Genomic DNA, 18019 nt, shown 5'->3' on the forward strand with positions numbered 1-18019 from the left:
ATATTTTCAAACGCACCTCGTGCCATTCTCTTTTCTAGCCAATGATTTACCCAGCATTTTCTTTCAGCATTATTATGCTTTCGCCTTTTGTTGTATAAAATTATATATACAGCAACCGCTTGTACGTGTCGACTATGAGTAGACATTTTTAATACTAATTTAGTAAGCATATGTAAATGGGCGTGTAATAATTTATGCAAATTTAAACTCACAAAATTTACGTAAGCATTTTTTACTGTAAGTTTATTTTAAGTGTAAATGCAACCGTAAGTAAGTTACATAACAATTACGAAAGTAACTTACAGGTGTAAATGCGGCCTTATTTACAAAAAACAGTTAAGTAGCCAATTGTAAAATTGCCGATAGTTTATCGATATGGCAACAACGTCTGGTTACTCTGAGGGCCTACCGCGAACCACGTTCGACGTGTTGCCTCCCTGTCACACTTAGGTACGAATTTACAAGTGCGACTGAGAGGCAACACGTCGAACGTGGTTCGAGGTAGGCCCTCTGGTCGTACATAAAAAATGTGGCTGTTTATGTGAGGCTACGGTAACAGCTGGCTTAGACTCCATCTTTACGAATTTACTATGCGCTCGAACTCGACACATTTTCCTCCTTCCTCCTTAGCTCCTTACCAAGCGAAATTAAGCTTTAACTTGTTGTACATAGAGTGCATTCTATTTATCGTATCTTTTGACAGTACTTGTCCATGGTTCGTTGTGTATAAAAATCTTGATTGGGTCTCCTACCGTTCATGACATATGGGCCTACCGCGAACCACGTTCTACGTGCTGCTTCTCTGTCGCCCTAATAAATTCGTACGTAAGTACAGGGAGACAACACGATAACCTGGTTCGCGGTAGGCCCTTTATCTGTCAACTTCTTCAACGTCATAATTTGCATTGCATTACAAGTGATTATATGCTCTTTGTTGCATTACACTAATTTTATGTCGGAAGAACAGTGCAAGTCTGTGAGTTCATGTTATCGTATACAAATGCTTTCTTTTGTATAGAAATGCTGAGTAAAGTTATCTAATTTTGTTACTATTTGCGGTTTTCTACAGCGAAGAGAGTGTTCATTAATTTAAAAGTAAGTATATTGTTCGTTCAAATTTTGTTCATAATAAACACACACACAGTGCCGAAATTCTAAATTCTGCAATGTAGCCACAAACAAAACAAAAGTTAATTAACTCTTATTCCTTTGTTTTTTTTTATCAATAGGTATAGTTAGTTACTTGGATGTTGTTATTTTATTAAATGAAGGCTTAATATACTTATTTATGATTGTAACTAGGTATTGTAACAAGTAAGGACTAAATATCTGTGTTATTTCTATTCATGTGTTGTCTGAATAAATGATTTCTATTCTATTTGATTGCCGAGCTGAATATATTGAATATAATGTTGGACTGTCAGGGTATGTGCATAATGTGACAGTTGGTTTACAGCATGGCTTGGACAGGATACCAGAAGTTCCTTGCCCTGATGATGGTAGTCACGGGGTCCATCAACACTTTGAGCACCAAGTGGGCTGACAAAGTTGAATCAAAGGGATCAGATGGTGTAGTTAGAGTTTTTGAGCATCCTTTCTTGCAGGTAAGAAATAATTCTAAAATTTTAAAAATTTTCAGTTGCAAGATAACTATTAAATATTGTTCCTATCATAATAAATCATACAAAAGTAAATGGCTTGTGTTTTCAGGCTGCAGCTATGTTTCTAGGTGAAATGCTGTGCTTACTTGTATTCAAACTGATATATTTAAAGACCCGGAATACAGGAGGCCACCAACTGACACAGGGCAACCAGAGTTTTAATCCCTTCATATTGATGCCAGCTGCAATGTTTGATCTAGTGAGTTTTGCTTTTAGTTCCATAATAATTTAAAGTAGTTATTTTATTTTATTGTAATTTTATCATTGAATGTCACTTGAAAGGCCCTCTCCATATTTACAAAGTGCTCCAAGACTGTCTTTGTGCATGTTACCAGATTTATCAATACTTCTATCGAAACTTATTAGTTACATGACAGTAGTTAAAGTTCAATTTAATTGAAGGTTGTTGTGATTCAAAGGATTGAAGCATTTTGTAATAAAATATGTATTGCAACAAAACATCAACATATGTATTATCTTATATTGAAATTGGTAAAATAAGCTTTGAGTGCAACTGTAAAAGAACCTAGTAAATTTAGCATAAAATCTCAATTTTTTCATTGTCTTATTCATATACTGTTTATAAAACTGAGAATCTTTATATTTTCCAGGTGGGGACATCTATCATGTATGTGGGCTTGACACTTACATATGCTAGCAGTTTTCAAATGTTCCGAGGGTCGGTTATAATATTTGTGGCAGCATTCTCCACTATCTTCCTTGACAAACAAATCATCAAGAGAGAATGGGCTGGCATAGGTATGTTTAAACATGTACACTGTCAAACTCAACTAAATAGCAGCTAGTCTTTTTGACTTGAAGACTAGCAGTCTTTTGTTTTGAAGATGGAAGTAGGTAACGCCAATTAGGTCTGTTTTACTCAAATTGGATTTCTGTCTAAGGTATCAGTATTTAAAATATTACACAGTTGATTTACAATCACAATATAAGCCTAAGCCCTGCTGCTAAATTGTAATTCTTAAGTTCCAAGAATTAGAATATATGAGTTTAGTTAGGATGGTTTGCTTTATTTTAATATATGTATATTTTCATCACACTTGCTCGAAAAATATATTATTTCATGCAGGTATACTGAAGCACAAAGGCATGTATTGTTCCCAACGGAATTAGTGATTGTGAAAAAAAAATGCAATAACTCCCTCAGGAGCTATTGCTTTTTTTGTTTATGTCACTAATTCATACAAACCTAGTAGGTATAAATGAGTTTTACTTTTAAAATACTGATGTTTAAAATTTATTTTGATTGTTTTTTTAATGTAATAGCCGTTTAAAATACTTTTATACAATTTTTAATTGTGGATGAATGCCGGATAGGTCTGTGCCTTTATTCCTAACCTGTCAAAGAATGACAATATGGTGGACGATCCTTTGAAAAGTCACCTTATTTAAGAATTATTGAGCTTAAAATTTAGTTATTTATTTGTGTAATGAAAAACATTTTACTATTTAAGTAAAGTAAAATAAATGTACTATTTAATACTAGTTTATACTTGGTTTAATTACGAAATAGTTACATAATTTCATAGAGTACGTAGAATAGAATACAAAACACTTCAAATAAACATTTGGTATTTTAAACTTAAAGCCCTTCCCTATTTTTGGAGTAGATAGATTTTACGTTACATTCCGCCTGTGTTGACAGTCTCCGGTTGCCCCGACAGGGGCGCGCGGCCCGCGGTCAACTCGTATTGCCAGATTTTCATCAATGGAGAACAGAAAATGCATATTTGCTTTTCTATGTCCGTCCTTGTAATTCAAAATAAAACGCCTATGTATCAGACATAACCACCCTTCTGTGTAAAGTCATTATTATAGGTACTCAGTGTTCATATTTGTCTATGTTTGAATTCTAGTTACATGAGTCATTTCTAGAAACCCGAGTTGCTTTCGTAATAGTAATCATAAAGGCATACATATGGTAATGTTTCTCTCAAACTCGTCACACATGGCACAGATAATATACTTACGTAATGTAGTGATTAATATATTTGTATAAAATTATATTATAAATATGTCAGGGTGTGTGATATCATATGTCCTCTCTTAATGTCTATGACCTAAATCATAATAATGAAAAATCAGTCGCGTATAGTCTAAACTAAGGTATTTCTGCCCTCGTCTTATGTTTTAAATTCATGTGTAACAGATATCTCATTAGAGACGCCCAGGTGAAAGATAAATGACGAAAACGAACGATTTCTCCCAAATCAGAAGAAATGCAGAATTGTATGATGCCAGTAATGTCAGTCATTGTATGCAAAGCCTGTGTTTGCTTATGTTATCTGTATTGAAAACTACATTGATGGTCCATATGTGAAATACTTTATAAATGTGAGCACTCTGGGAATGTTTAGACTTGACAAGGCAACGCTGCCGGCAACAATCAAAACAAGCATCGATACTTTGAACGGCACGACAACGGTCCGTTTTCAAAACAAATATAGGTATGATGGAAGTCTTGTACTTAGTCTCATACGCAATATTAATAAGATAAGAAATATATTATTTATCAAAAAAAAAAACAATATCGCTATAACTATGGGAGAACTCCCCATTTGCCCAACAAGCGTTCGTATTACAAAAAAATGCGTTAGAGCAATCTGTGGCGCCAAATCGATGGATTCATCTAGACCGTTGTTCAAAAAATTAAAAGTCCTTCCGTTGCCAACGTTGTACATTTACGAAACATGTCTCTTTGTGAAAACTCATATTAGTCAGTACAAAATTATGAAATCTAACCCTAGGTCAACTTCTAAATTCCATGGACTCAATATTAGTTACCCATGTCATAACTCTGCTCATTTTGAAAAATCTGTTCTTTTCATGTCTGTCAAAATCTTTAACCACTTGCCAAATGACCTAAAATCCCTGGATTGTCAAGGATTTAAAAGCAAATTATTTAAGTGGTGTTTACAAAAAATGTTCTACACAGTCAATGAACACTTTGTATCCAATGCTTAAAAATAATGTTATTCCATTTTATTACTATTGAGTGCTATTGACATTTAAATATTATGAATTATTACGAAAAAAATGTGTTTGATACTTTTCTATATGCATGACATTTACCTATTATTATTATTCTTTTTTATAATTATTATTGTTTTTTTTTTATAATAATACTTTTTTTTTATTCTGACATTGTTATACTTTTATTCTTAATTGGTTTTAATGACATGCATATTGAGAGTCCAAGTATTGTACGCCAAATTCTGGCTGATTGTGATGTAACAAAATACTAACCCTACCACCATTTATAACCACTCACATTCAAACAATTAATAATTTGTATTTGTATAAAAAAATACTGTGTTGGTTATGAGACGCTATTAGTATAACAAGTATAATTTTGATATTTATGGAATGATAATGATTAATATACAGTCAGCAGCAAACGTTTGCAGATATATATGTCATACATATGTCAAAAGTAAATAGTCTCTAATAGCTTAACAAAAAGCGACATATCTCTATAGAGAGAATGGTTAAACTGTAGAGAATAATTTTGGACGAGAACTGTAGAGATTTATCTCAATTTTAAGAAGTGTCAGTGGGTGACAGATACTTTAGGCGCGCTGTTTCATCCGCTACAATTGATGCTGACGATAGCTGTACCTACTCCATTTAAATATACATGTAAAAAGTGTAACCGGAAATATATTTGTGTCAAAATATAGTCACACGTCAACATTGCAGAAGTGTTTAATGACATATAATCATATAAACAAGTATATATTTCTACTGGCCTAATGAATAAATAGTGAATCACCTACGTCAATATTTTTCAATTGGAAGAATAAACTTCAATGGATATTAAATACTGTGTCAACACCTTACTTGCTCCTTTTATCAGTATTTTAGGAAAATAACAATTGTCATTTATGTATTTAAGATAATTTCTTAATCTGCTTCCTCTATTTTGATATTTGTTTGTGAGTATTATCAGTAATAATATCCGCTGTGCAGTAGATTAATGCTAAAGCATAATATGTATATAAATCACTTACCTTGCAAATTCTCGTAATCGGCACCTATTGTGTTGAGACAATGTGTAATTCGTTCCCCATGTAAGCACATAAATTGCTAATACGCAGGCAGCTCCAGATACTTTTATATCTAGCAATATTAGTAGAATGTAAAACCATGAAATAATTATCATTTAGTATCATTTTTGACTAAAAGTAATCTTTAAGTACAAACAGAAGTAATGAATTATGCTAACGTAGTTGAAATGGTCTGAAAAAAACTTAGTCATGGTGGCAATTTTATTCAAAGTACCTATGTGATGTCCCAATGTAATACCTTAAACGTCCCTTTAGCGAAAAAAATCTCCCACTCCCGGCCAAACGTATGGAAACAAGCTTGTACGTATATTACAATAGAAAATGATGCATTTTTAGGCGACTACTCATTGACAATTAACAAACAAATAATACAACAGGAACAGGTAAAAATAATAATAGAACATTTTAAAAGTTAATAATTCAAATTCTGGCTACGATAGTTGCCAGTTAAACATTTTATACTTAAGGCATTTAAAATTGTATAATTATGTAACTTTTTTTTTTCATCTTTTTAACAATATTTTAGGATGTTTTTATATTTAGCGAGTATTTTCAATGTTTTGGGGTTGCCTGATGTAAGTTTTAGGTTATCAATAAACAATAAAGATAGAAACATGAGATATTAAAGGGAACAACCTTGTTTCCATACATTTGGCCTTGGGTGTACATAAACATTTACCAGGAATAAGCGATGTTGCTGAACTGTGCGGGAATGCATTCACATTGGTGCCACGTATTTTTATTGTCTTTTCTACTGGTTGATATTTTTATCACACACTGCTCGGTTTTCTTTTTCATCACCGATGATTGCTCATCTTTATTCGAGCTTTATAGTACCTACAACTTAAATTGTCAGTAAATGTGGTATTATCTACTTGCTAGCTGGCGTGATCCTGGGGCTGGTGATCGTGGGGTCCACGGACGCCATCTTTCGCGAGCCCGGCGAGACCAAAGGGCCCAACAGCCTCATCACCGGCGACCTGCTCATCATCGTGGCGCAGGTCATCACTTCCTGCCAGATGGTTTACGAAGAAAAATACGTTAGAGGTATGCTGTCAATAATGTAAAATTTATATACCCTTTTCTTAAATTTATATTCAAAGACGCCCTTCACGAGCAGACAATTTTTGCTAACCATCTCATTTCCGTTGAAATTAATTGTGGATAGGTAAGTTGTAACTGACCCAATCAGATTTGCGAATTGCTAGTTAATAGTGCGAACATATAATATACTCGTACGTATAATGCCATGGACGTTTTGGGACTGATATTGTGTAATGCAAATATGAGGAAGTCAATGTATTCAAAAATAGTTAAACGCAACGAGCGATGATTAATTAAAACACGTGCGAAGGGAGTGTATGAAATCGACACGAGTTGCGAATTACCTATTCGCACGTGTATCGTACAACGTTTTAATATATAAATAATAAATAAATATTATAGGATATTATTACACAAATTGACTAAGTCCCACAGTAAGCTCAATAAGGCTTGTGTTGAGGGTACTTAGACAACGATATATATAATATATAAATATTTATAAATACTTAAATACATAGAAAACACCCATGACTCAGGAACAAATATCCATGCTCATCACACGAATAAATGCCCTTACCAGGATTTGAACCCTGGACCATCAGCTTCGTAGGCAGGGTCACTACCCACTAGGCCAAACCGGTCGTCAAACACTGGTCGGGTACATACACACGGAAATTGCTCGTTTCCGCACGCGTGCGGGATAGTAGCACCATACATATATACAGTAAACAATTTTTAAGAGTTACATATGATATTCTAATTTAATTTAGGTACCGTACACTATATACTAACTTGCAGGGTGGGCCAAATATACGTTGACATTTTTTTACGGCGGCGTACCTATTATTGATAGTGTAACAAACGTTTGCGTATTAAGGATAAAATAAATTATTTTGAAAATAATACGTTTTGTTGTACTTAGGTAAATGATTGTGGTTCTATTTTTAATGACGCTTTGTATAAGACGTGGAACTAAAAAAATATATTCCTTAAATTATTTTTCAACGTATTTTTGGACCATCCTGTACTAAAGAAAATATGGCTGCTCTATGCTATTATGAAGTAACTATATTTGATAACTCACTTATCTCTAACATAGTTTCTGCACATACACTTAGCCTGACGTATTCATTATTACATGTTATTCAGCCGTAACCATATCCACATATCGTTAGGTTGCCGTGTACAACACTAACTTTAGAACCCAATAAACCTACCTACCCAAAAATCCCTGTTGCTTAGTTAGACAGAATGTAATAAAAATGTGAATTGTATGGCTAGTGCACATTAAACGCGCACTCGGTATTCTGGTTCAGCAGCTTGACTGCTGCCCGTTTGCTGCGGCCCTTAGCGAACTTATACTCACAAATGCTGTTTCAATATCTAAAGGCGTAACGTGGTAACATCCTGCTGTCAGTCTATGCGATGAATGCTTAAGTTTTCTATGCTATGGCTTACGTTCATATTCATCATATAGTCTGGTAAAGTATCATTTGGTCAATAATATCTCGCTCGTTTCTTCCTACAACGTGCAGAATGTAGAATGAGTTGCCTCCTGAAGTCGTTCCTTTGCGCTAAGACATGGTATTCTTCAAGAAGCGGGAATTAAGGGTTATCAAGGGTCGGCAACGCTTAAGTGGCTCCTGTAATGTTGTTTATGTCCATGGGTGACGATGACCGTTTCCCATTAGGCGGCTTGTCTGCTTGTTTGCTATCACATAAAAAAAACAGTAGAATAATGTATGATTCTTTCGGGTTATTCCCACTGCTTACCACCAAGTTGTCGCCAGTGGTAACTACTGAGAATTATTTTCTGTTTGACACCTAACAACATTTAGGTAATAACTGGAAAAAAAACTCCCAGTAGTTACCATCAAACCGATTTTCCCAGTAGTTATTACCTAAATGTTGTTAGAGTTTTTTTTATACTACGTCGGTGGCAATCAAGCATACGGCCCGCCTGATGGTAAGCAGTGTCCGTAGCCTATGTACGCCTGCAACTCCAGATGAGTTACATGCACGTTGCCGACCCTAAACCCGCCTCCCCTCCTTTAGCTCTAAGAGTTCAATATTAATAAAAAACAGTAGAAATAGTAATCATAATCATAATAATCATATCATTTATTGCATTCATTAGTATAATAATACTCGTATAGAGTGCTTTAATAAATAATTATAATCCTGTGTTAAAAAAACTGGAAGAAAAATCTCATCTTTTACCAGTAGTAACTACTGGTAAAAGATGAGATTTTTCTTACTGGGGAATAAATCCCAGTTGTTACCACTGGTAGCCACTGGGGAATAAAATCCCAGTTGTTACCACTGGTAACAACTTGGTGGTAACTAGTGAGAATAACTCATTCTTTCTGGCTATGCTCCATTGACAAGCGGCTATTGCCAAACTGTATTTCTAACGCAATTATCTTTTCTGTAGTCAATAGTGTTTAGTGGAAGCTTAGTAACAAAATAATATTGTATCAGGGTTGAACATCCCGCCGCTGCAGGCGGTGGGCTGGGAGGGGGTGTTCGGGTTCTCGACGCTGTCGGCGCTCCTGGTGGTGTTCTACTGGACGCCAGCGCCCCCGCACTTCGGCCACAACGCACGCGGCACCGTCGAGGACGCCATCGACGGCCTGGTGCAGATAGGTGGCCTACCTTTACCACTACACACACACACACATATATATCCCTACAAGTGTTCTATCGGTAGCTAGTGACAGAGATCTTTAACGATGGCTTATCCAAACTAAATCATAAGTTGTTATATATCTCATTGAAAACACTGATCTAGATTTGTGTTAGGTACTACTAGTAATTAATAAAACTATCCAATCATTTTAGCTCCCTGTAAATCGGCATGTTTCATTAGGGTACTTAATTGAAATTATCTCCGATCGTACAAAAAGTGTTTCAAATAAATTGCATAATCATTTCATGGCAGTATAACGTGTACACTTTGATTTTACAAGGTTTATTTTATTAATAAAAAAATATTTTAGTATAGATTCTGGACACCAAAGGCAACAAAGTTGTCTATAGTTTTTTTAGGTATTATTAAATCGAATAATAAGCGCAAAATCTTATTACCACACCAGCTTGTAACGGCTCTCTTTATTCTTCAAAAACTGATGAGAAATTTGGTTACTTCCTCTTGTTGGCTGGTAGAATTATCTTGTAAGTGATGATTTTGAATGATACATGCATCATGTAATGTGTATTTAATGACGTTTATTTGGATTTGATCTGTAATCAATTACAGCTAGTATTTTCACCACACCACCAGTGTGGTGAAAAATGTTATTTCACTCGGGATAAAAGTTAATTTAACCTTCGTACATTGAAACCCTCACAAAGCTCAAGATTCCACTTTTCACACCACTATCTACGCTCTCATGGTTCAATTTTAGAATCATTCGCTTACGAGGGTTAAAACTTCAACTTTGCTCCCTTAAAATATAAATAACCACTTATTATATTTTTCGACAGGAAATTTCATTTTAAATTAGTTCAATTTGTCAAATTTCAAAAGATTTTCTTATATACTTGTAATTCCATATTTCAGGGAATAATCCAGTACTGCTAGTGGCGATTCTAGGAACGATCGTTTCGATTGCTTTCTTCAACTTCGCCGGCATCAGCGTGACGAAAGAAATGTCTGCCACCACCAGGATGGTGCTGGATTCCGTAAGGTATGCAGGTACCTGGCTAAGTACATATTAGGTATTATAAGTCTTAGAAACCAGTCATTTTGCTTCAACAAGTTTGTAATAGGCCGTTAGTATTGGTGTGTTGGCATTTGTTGACGTCATTACTCAGAAAGTTGCCTCTTTCATGACTATTTACTAATGGTTTTAGAGGCCTAGTACCATTACTAACAAAATGTTAAAAGGCGGTTCTGGTTACCAGGTCTGAACTATATTTAATCTGGTATCATATACTGTTAGCATTGAAAAAAATCAATCAATTTTAAGCAGCTGTATCTCAATACCTAGGTATAAGGTCCATCATAGTCTTATCTACTTTCACTCCACGTTAATTGGTTTTTTGTAAATAATGTCAATCGATCTTGATTTTCCTGAGGATCAAATGTCTATATAGGAGTAATGGCATTTAAGCAACACAAAGATCAGAAATGAGAATTACAGTCTGACGCTCGCACTCGACGATTGCCTCTAAAAAAAATGATATTGTAATGTGACGTCACATTACATTAGGCTGTCCTAAATGTATGGAAGATCAAGAAAATTGCTATTTTGACTCTGAAATATTGCAATTATGTATATAGTTGACCTATAATTTATTTTTCAATAAAATGTATGGGATCAAATGGAACCATTTTCTTTTTTCATTTTGAAATTTAAAAAAATTGAGACTTTGGAGCCTAGAATTTTTTTATAATCTCAATATTTCTTTTTAAATTCGTGAAATGGTACCTTTCACTAAGCACTATTTCAATCCCACATATTTAAATCCAGTATATCTCATGCATCCTGTATGTGTTAAAATTGAAGCTGTTCTAATATAATGAATAATATAAATTAAACAAGCGGATTCATTTTATTTGTTTACGTTTAAAAATAGGTATTCCATTTGATTATTACTATAATAGCCATTTAAAATATATTTTTTATTTCTCATGCTCTGAAAGTAGGTCTTTGTTGTTCTCAAAAGAGTGCAAAAAAGTTACTGCTCTAGAGAGAGTCTAGAGCACTGTACGTTCTTAGTACGTTTGTTTCTTTTTTTACGATAAGCATTTCAAATTTTGGTTTTAAATGGATTTGATGTACTTAGCATTTCCATTCTGATAATTAACTCCCTTTTCCATAAATAATTGTTTTACGAGTACCTAAATGTATAATTAAAAGTACCCCTCACGAAATAAGTACTACTGAATTTTATACTTAAGTAGATGTGTTTTTAAAAATGAACATGTATTTTATTTTCCTCGTATTAAAAATGAAAAATAGAGTGTTTAACTCGGGTGCAAGGCACCATTTCATCATTTGGTTAATCGTGGCTGTATGCCGGACGGGCGCGTGTGTAAAACTTGTCAAAAAAGATAATATGACGGACGGATGTCTGAAATGTCACCGTATTTAAGAATTAAGTAGCTTAAAATTTAGTTTTTTTTTTCGTAAGAGTGTTGAAAACATTGTCTGTATAACATATTTGTGTATTTATAGTGTGATTATCCATTTTATGTAACGTCCGCTAAACTAGCACAGGTCCGACGCTGACAGTGGTCACGGGCGTACTGGCGTACTGACGGTATTGCCGCGCAGGGTGCGCAGGGTTCAAAATGTTGAATTCATAATTATGAATCAAAAATTTAACTTATTTATTTATGAAATAGGTATCCTATGGTGGTCCGTCCGCAATTGCAATGGAATGAAAACTATTGTCAAAATACTTTTTTCGTAATTTGTTTTGAACGCATTACAGAGGGTTTATGATCTTATGTGTAAATAGAAATAAATAAACGGTTGCGCTCCCATACTAAAATTTATGGAAGATAGAGGCAAGGAACAGAATCTCCATATACCAAAAAGTGTCCGACAAAAAACCATAAATAGGTGGCGCAACAATACCTAGAATACTTGAGAAAAAAATCTAATCATAGACAGCGCACTTCACTCCGTCCATAGCGCCTAGGTTCTAAGCTACTCTAGCGCTACTCTGCAGAGATTTGGAACTATTATTTATAGCTGACAGCTGGACACTTTTGCAACAGTTCTGCCTAAGGAGATTATGTTCCTTGCCTCTACGCTTGGTCATCGCGAGTCATCTTATCAGCCATTAAAACGCTAGCATATATTTAGTGAACTTAAAAAAGGCATCCACATGTTCGGAGTGTTAGTGCAGTTGTGTCGTGTTGCAGGACGCTGGTGATCTGGATGGTGTCGCTGGCGGTGCGCTGGCAGGTGTTCCACTGGCCGCACCTGCTCGGGTTCGCCGTGCTCATCTACGGCATGGCGGAGTACAACGCGCTGGTGCCACGCTGCCGGCGTGCGCCCGCCGACGCGCCCGTGCCCTCCAGCGCCGCCGAAGATCATGAGGAGCACCATGAGGAGGCCTAGCCCCGCTCCACCGAACATAACATACTAACGCAAACATATTATATGTATAGTTTTCATAGGTGTAACGTAAAAGCCCTGATTTAACAAAGGCGTTGTAATATTAGTCGTTTGCTTTTTTAGTGTGTTCCCAATCGTCTCACACGGCGCACTCATCTTCGGGAACACGGAACGGGACATTTTAATTTTAAATAATGGGACCAAAGACGCATGTTCTACAGAGTTCTTGGCGACGCAACCAAACCAGCAGTTCATATTGTGTAATAGTGTGTTCTTAAAGAAATACAATGCAATAACTAGTAACAGGAATTATTAAAAAAAGTTAGGCTAAGAAAATCGGCTTTCAGTGTCCAGAGTTGGACATTATTCGAATATTTTTATCATCTAAATAATTATACGAATAAATAATCATTCGTCACGGGATTATTCGCGAAACAATAGCTTATTAACATTTTGAAATAATAAATGCATTATTTATTTGTTATTTTATTCAAATAACACGAATGCTATTTTAGTACACGCTAAAATTTGCAATAAATAAGCAAGACCAGCGTATTTTAGGGCCAAGGTATTAAATCGCAGGTAAACTGGAAAGAGACGGATATATAAAAGAACGAGAAAACCACGTATTTAACTCAACTTTCTTATCAGTCGTGTACCTACTACTTCTACTTGAGAGTTTAGCTATATACATTATTATTTGTTGTGTTTATAATACTTACATATTATAAAAGACCTGGGTGAACTAAATAAAATAGACCAGATAAACCGATAAATTGGAATACATGTTTCCGAGCAAAGCCTGGTCGCCCAGGAACCAAGGATAAGAACTACCTAACAGGGTCAACAATAGCAGGAATAAAATATTATCTAAATATTAAGACGAAAGGGGAAACCCGCGCGACATATGCCTTTTTATACAAACTTCCTCATTTTCCTCTCTAGATATTAATATTATTGAAAATATTTTGACGCAATTTGATGTATATCAACCACAGCAATGCCCCTTTATAAGTTTCTTTTTAATTATTATTATAAGGAGCATTTAAGAATTTATATGCAATTTGTTTTTCGCGCCTAATAAATACTTTTATTCATCATAAACTCGAAAAAAGTAAAATGAAGGGATAGCTATGGTCAAATTATGTAAAAAAAACATAATGAATTTCAATGGGTCAAAATACTTTTTAATGCCTAAAAAGTCCGATGATAGACTATTGTAGCAAACATTATATATATTCTGAATGAATGAATGTCTCTCGAAACAAAATTAGTACACAATTTCTATTAGGCATTGAAAGTATTCCCCCTTCGTCTTTCATTCTTTCATCGTTCGCGATCTTCATTGATCTTCTTACAATAATTGGTATAGAAACGAGCTAAATAGTTATTTTGTAAGCTAACTATTAAACCAATATTATTCGCAAATAATTTATTCGTGGACTATTTTATTCGCGAAGAATTTATTCGTAGACTATTTTATTCTCGAATAATTTATTCGTGTTTGCCATATTTAGAATAAGAATAATCATTCAATAAATTTATTTGTCATTCTAAGATAATTTGGTTATTCCCAGTCGTTTTCCGTCATTCGGATAAATTTTGCCCATCTCTTGACAGTGACATGTGTGAGTGCGAGATCGCAGATCTCCATTGTAGTTTAGTTGGGGTTATGATTAGAGTTGGTAGACTCCAGTCTTTTATGTCTAAATATGATGATTTGTGTATCTTATACATCAAGTTTATATGAAGACAGTTGCAATATTAATTTATTTTGTAAATTAATTGAGTTATCTGAAAAGGGCTCAAGTCTCTACAAGGGTCTCTAACAAGTTAAGAAGCACTTGAGCTTCGATTTAATAATAAGAATCTTAAAACGGACTCTAATCTCAAAGCAGAAGAGTCAAAGGACTGGAGTCCTAACCAACACTAGTTGTACTACTTTCCGGTTCATAATCTTTCTTGTGTAAAAGGCTTGTTAATGTGATTGCAAATATCACTTATATACAGGGTGCTTGGGAGGAACACTATCGATATTACTCGTACCATACATTGAGTCATAATGAAATAATACTAAAGAAAAATAATCTGAAAGTGAATAAGCCAGTGAAAACTATAGTGACTTTCTAGTCTAAATATGGTTGATAAATCACCGGTACAATCTTTGGGGCTCTTTATGAGCATCCTGTTTGTATAATAATATATAAGCGCGCTGTTATTTTATGCAATAACGCGCTGCGTTTCAAGCATTTCATTTTAAATCAGATAATTATCCAATATTGTTGTACGCGGTAACCGCAGCGTCAGCACAAATAATATTCCGCGATTCCGCGTAGTTAGGCAATTCTATTAAAGTTCTACCTCTTAACTTTTTTTAGAATCATTTTTTTTTGCATTATTTAGCGCGAGAGGGCTCAGGCTATAGTCCCCACGCCAGCCCAATGCGGATTGGGGACTTCACGTACACCTTTGAATTTCTTTGCAAATGTATGCACGTTTCCTCACGATGTTTTCCTTCGCCGAAAAGTTAGTGGTAACTATGAAATCATATTTCATACATAAGTTCCGAAAACCTCATTAGTACGAGTCAGGATTTGAACCTGCGACCTCCGGATTGAAAGTCGAACGTCAAATCCACTCGGCCACCACCGCCCAAATAATTAATCCAAAATATAAAATCAAAAGAAGTTACTCTATGTTGTTTTAATGTGGGAAAAATTAACATGTTTTCAGTACCCCTAGTGTAAATAAATTCGATTTCCAAACGTGACGTACGCGTTTGCGTTTAGTCTCATTTTGTATTGGATTTCGAAAGAGCGCGCCAAGCGGGACGTTTTGGAAACTCAAAATCCTATACAAAATGAGACTTAACGCAAACGCGTTCGTCACGTTATGATGTCGATCAAAGTTACACTAGGGGTACGGGACGTAGACACGGCAAACGCATTTCGTTCATCGCATGTGACTAACGTTGCGATACCACAAAACAACCGAGCGCTAAGTGGATGTAGGTTCATTTCTTACCTAAAATCGAGCCTCTCGATTCTTATTTATACATGTTCGCCAAGTGTAAACGTATACAGGGTGATTTTTTAATCGCGAATTAAAAAAAACATTTTTCAGCTAAAGCTGCTTAACACAGAACAAACACAATTTACTATTTATCAATTGCAAAACAAATTTGATCCCTATGTATGAACATTAAGATAATTATTGATGGATACGTAATTGTTATACATAGTCCATAACAGAGATATAAACAATTATTTTCATTCACTATTTAGGTTTCACCCTGTATGTTTACCTATTTTATTATCGTCACATTTATTAGGTACTATTTACTTAGAATTGGTATTTGAGAATATTTTTAAGGGCACTGCTATTATGTATTTAATCAAGTTTATATTATGGTTTTCATTGTTTTTTAGTTGTCACGTCCAGCTATACATGTAACTTAAGCTGTATGAAATCACGTTTGATCTCTCAGTTTGGTCACGACATGAATAGTCGTTAACCAGGGTTTTAAAACTTATTATTTCATCTCAGATGACTATTTTGTAAAATAAGTAATCAATTGCGGTTTAAATGTGAGTTCTTCTTATTAAGTTAAAATACTATTTAGTTATGTATACAACGGCTGAGATTCTCAAGATAATTCACATAATTACGGTACCTAATAAATAATATTTTGTTACTCATAAAAGAACATATAGTCACGCAATTAAACCGGATAAGCGTTATTTACCGTTTTGGCTACAGAACCCTAAAATCTACGAATTGTATGATATTAATCGACATAAATTGTAAATGTTATTTTTTTTAAATAAATTTTATTAGCTAATGATTCTAATCATTTTTTTTTGCTTAATTTCGCACACCCCTCATTGCTAATTATGTATTATCAACGCATTAATTTGATGCAGACCAGACCACTATCACTTGGAATGACATGACTAACAGTGACATTCCTAGTGCGGTATTGAAATTCGCGAACCTCCCCCATATTATATTCCACATTATTACTAGCCACGGGAAGTGTCAATTTTTAACCATTTAGGTTGTTATAATATGTTTTTATAGAGTAGATGGCCTCGAAGAACACAAAAACCAAGGCGCTAACACTCGTAACCCGCCGTTATCACATATAGCCTCTTTGTCATAACATAGGAGTGGAATGCCCTGCCCAAGTCTGTGTTTCCGTATGAGTACAGTCTGAATCTCTTCAAGGCTAGAGTAAATAGGTATCTCATAGGTAAGCGTGCTCCACCGTAGACCGCATCATCACTTACCATCAGGTGTGATCGTGGTCAAACGCCTGCCTATCCTCCATAAAAAAAAATAAGAGCCTAAATTAATGTTGGAATCTATCATTGTGTGAAAATAGGTACCGTAAAGTGGGGCTTATTGAGAACCACGGGGCTATTTGCATATATTTCTTATTATGGCAGTTGTAGAAACGTAGATCTTCGTCTGACAATAGTCAATCTAATGTAATAATGGTTAATGGCCACAATGACGCCGAGGTCGCCGAGGGATTCACACAAGTATTTAAAAAAACATTTTGCGTGCATTGTTGGAAAATCAGTGCAATTGTAAGTAACTCTTCCTACTTCTATTCAGATTTTGGTTCATGGTAGGTTAAGGCTTTTTTAAATGTACATAACCAACAGTTCACATTCTTGGGATTTTTTAAAGCTATATGACATAATTTTAGGCCTTTATTTTGCGGTTAATTGGTTTCAAGTAACAAATACCGACCCACTTAGGTTGTCCATGCGTTATTTTTAATAGTATGGTGCTGTAAAATGAAGATATACCTACATCATATACGTATCATATATGTTCTAGGGACAAAAATCTACCCTACATACCTAGTTAGTTACTAAGTTCTGTTACTCGATTTGCAACCTCTTTATTTCCGTTAAAACAAATGTTGCCGAAAAAATGACATAATGTGGTGGATTTGAGAGCTATAATTATATACCACAAATAACGCTTATCTCGTCGTATCTATATTGAATTGGGGCCTAAAAGAGAATCGTTATCACAGTAATTGCGTTGCACAAATGTGGGCACCCGCCAAACATGATTTTGAAGTTGCTTAAAAATCGCAATTGCAAGCAATTGCACAATTAATAGATACAATAGTACTCAC

General features: G+C 34.8%; 1 protein-coding gene across 3 annotated transcripts; it reads left to right on the forward strand.

Moving 5' to 3' along the window:
- Positions 1-863: 863 nt before the first annotated feature.
- On the forward strand, positions 864-16708 carry LOC133527023 (solute carrier family 35 member F6). Of its 3 annotated transcripts, none has more exons than XM_061863925.1 (8): positions 864-1095; positions 1446-1604; positions 1711-1860; positions 2273-2420; positions 6629-6793; positions 9272-9436; positions 10353-10479; positions 12669-16708. In XM_061863925.1, exons 2-8 carry the CDS (start codon positions 1458-1460, stop codon positions 12865-12867), a joined length of 1101 nt encoding a protein of 366 aa, XP_061719909.1. In that variant the 5' UTR covers positions 864-1095; positions 1446-1457; the 3' UTR covers positions 12868-16708. The 3 variants fall into 3 exon arrangements, with proteins under 3 accessions (XP_061719909.1, XP_061719903.1, XP_061719897.1); XM_061863919.1 differs by having other exon boundaries at positions 868-1095; positions 1457-1604; XM_061863913.1 differs by lacking the exon at positions 864-1095 and adding an exon at positions 1241-1314 and having other exon boundaries at positions 1457-1604.
- Positions 16709-18019: the final 1311 nt, after the last annotated feature.

Source organism: Cydia pomonella, chromosome 1, assembly GCF_033807575.1.
Source record: "Cydia pomonella isolate Wapato2018A chromosome 1, ilCydPomo1, whole genome shotgun sequence".
NCBI lineage: Eukaryota > Metazoa > Arthropoda > Insecta > Lepidoptera > Tortricidae > Cydia > Cydia pomonella.

Excerpts from the sequence above, each read along its gene's own strand:
- LOC133527023 (XM_061863913.1), top strand. The coding sequence starts at position 1,289 with ATGATTGTAACTAGGTATTGTAACAA. Across the intron at positions 9,437-10,352 it reads CGACGGCCTGGTGCAGATAG|GGAATAATCCAGTACTGCTA; the intron begins GTGGCCTACCTT and ends TCCATATTTCAG. Across the intron at positions 10,480-12,668 it reads ATGGTGCTGGATTCCGTAAG|GACGCTGGTGATCTGGATGG; the intron begins GTATGCAGGTAC and ends GTCGTGTTGCAG.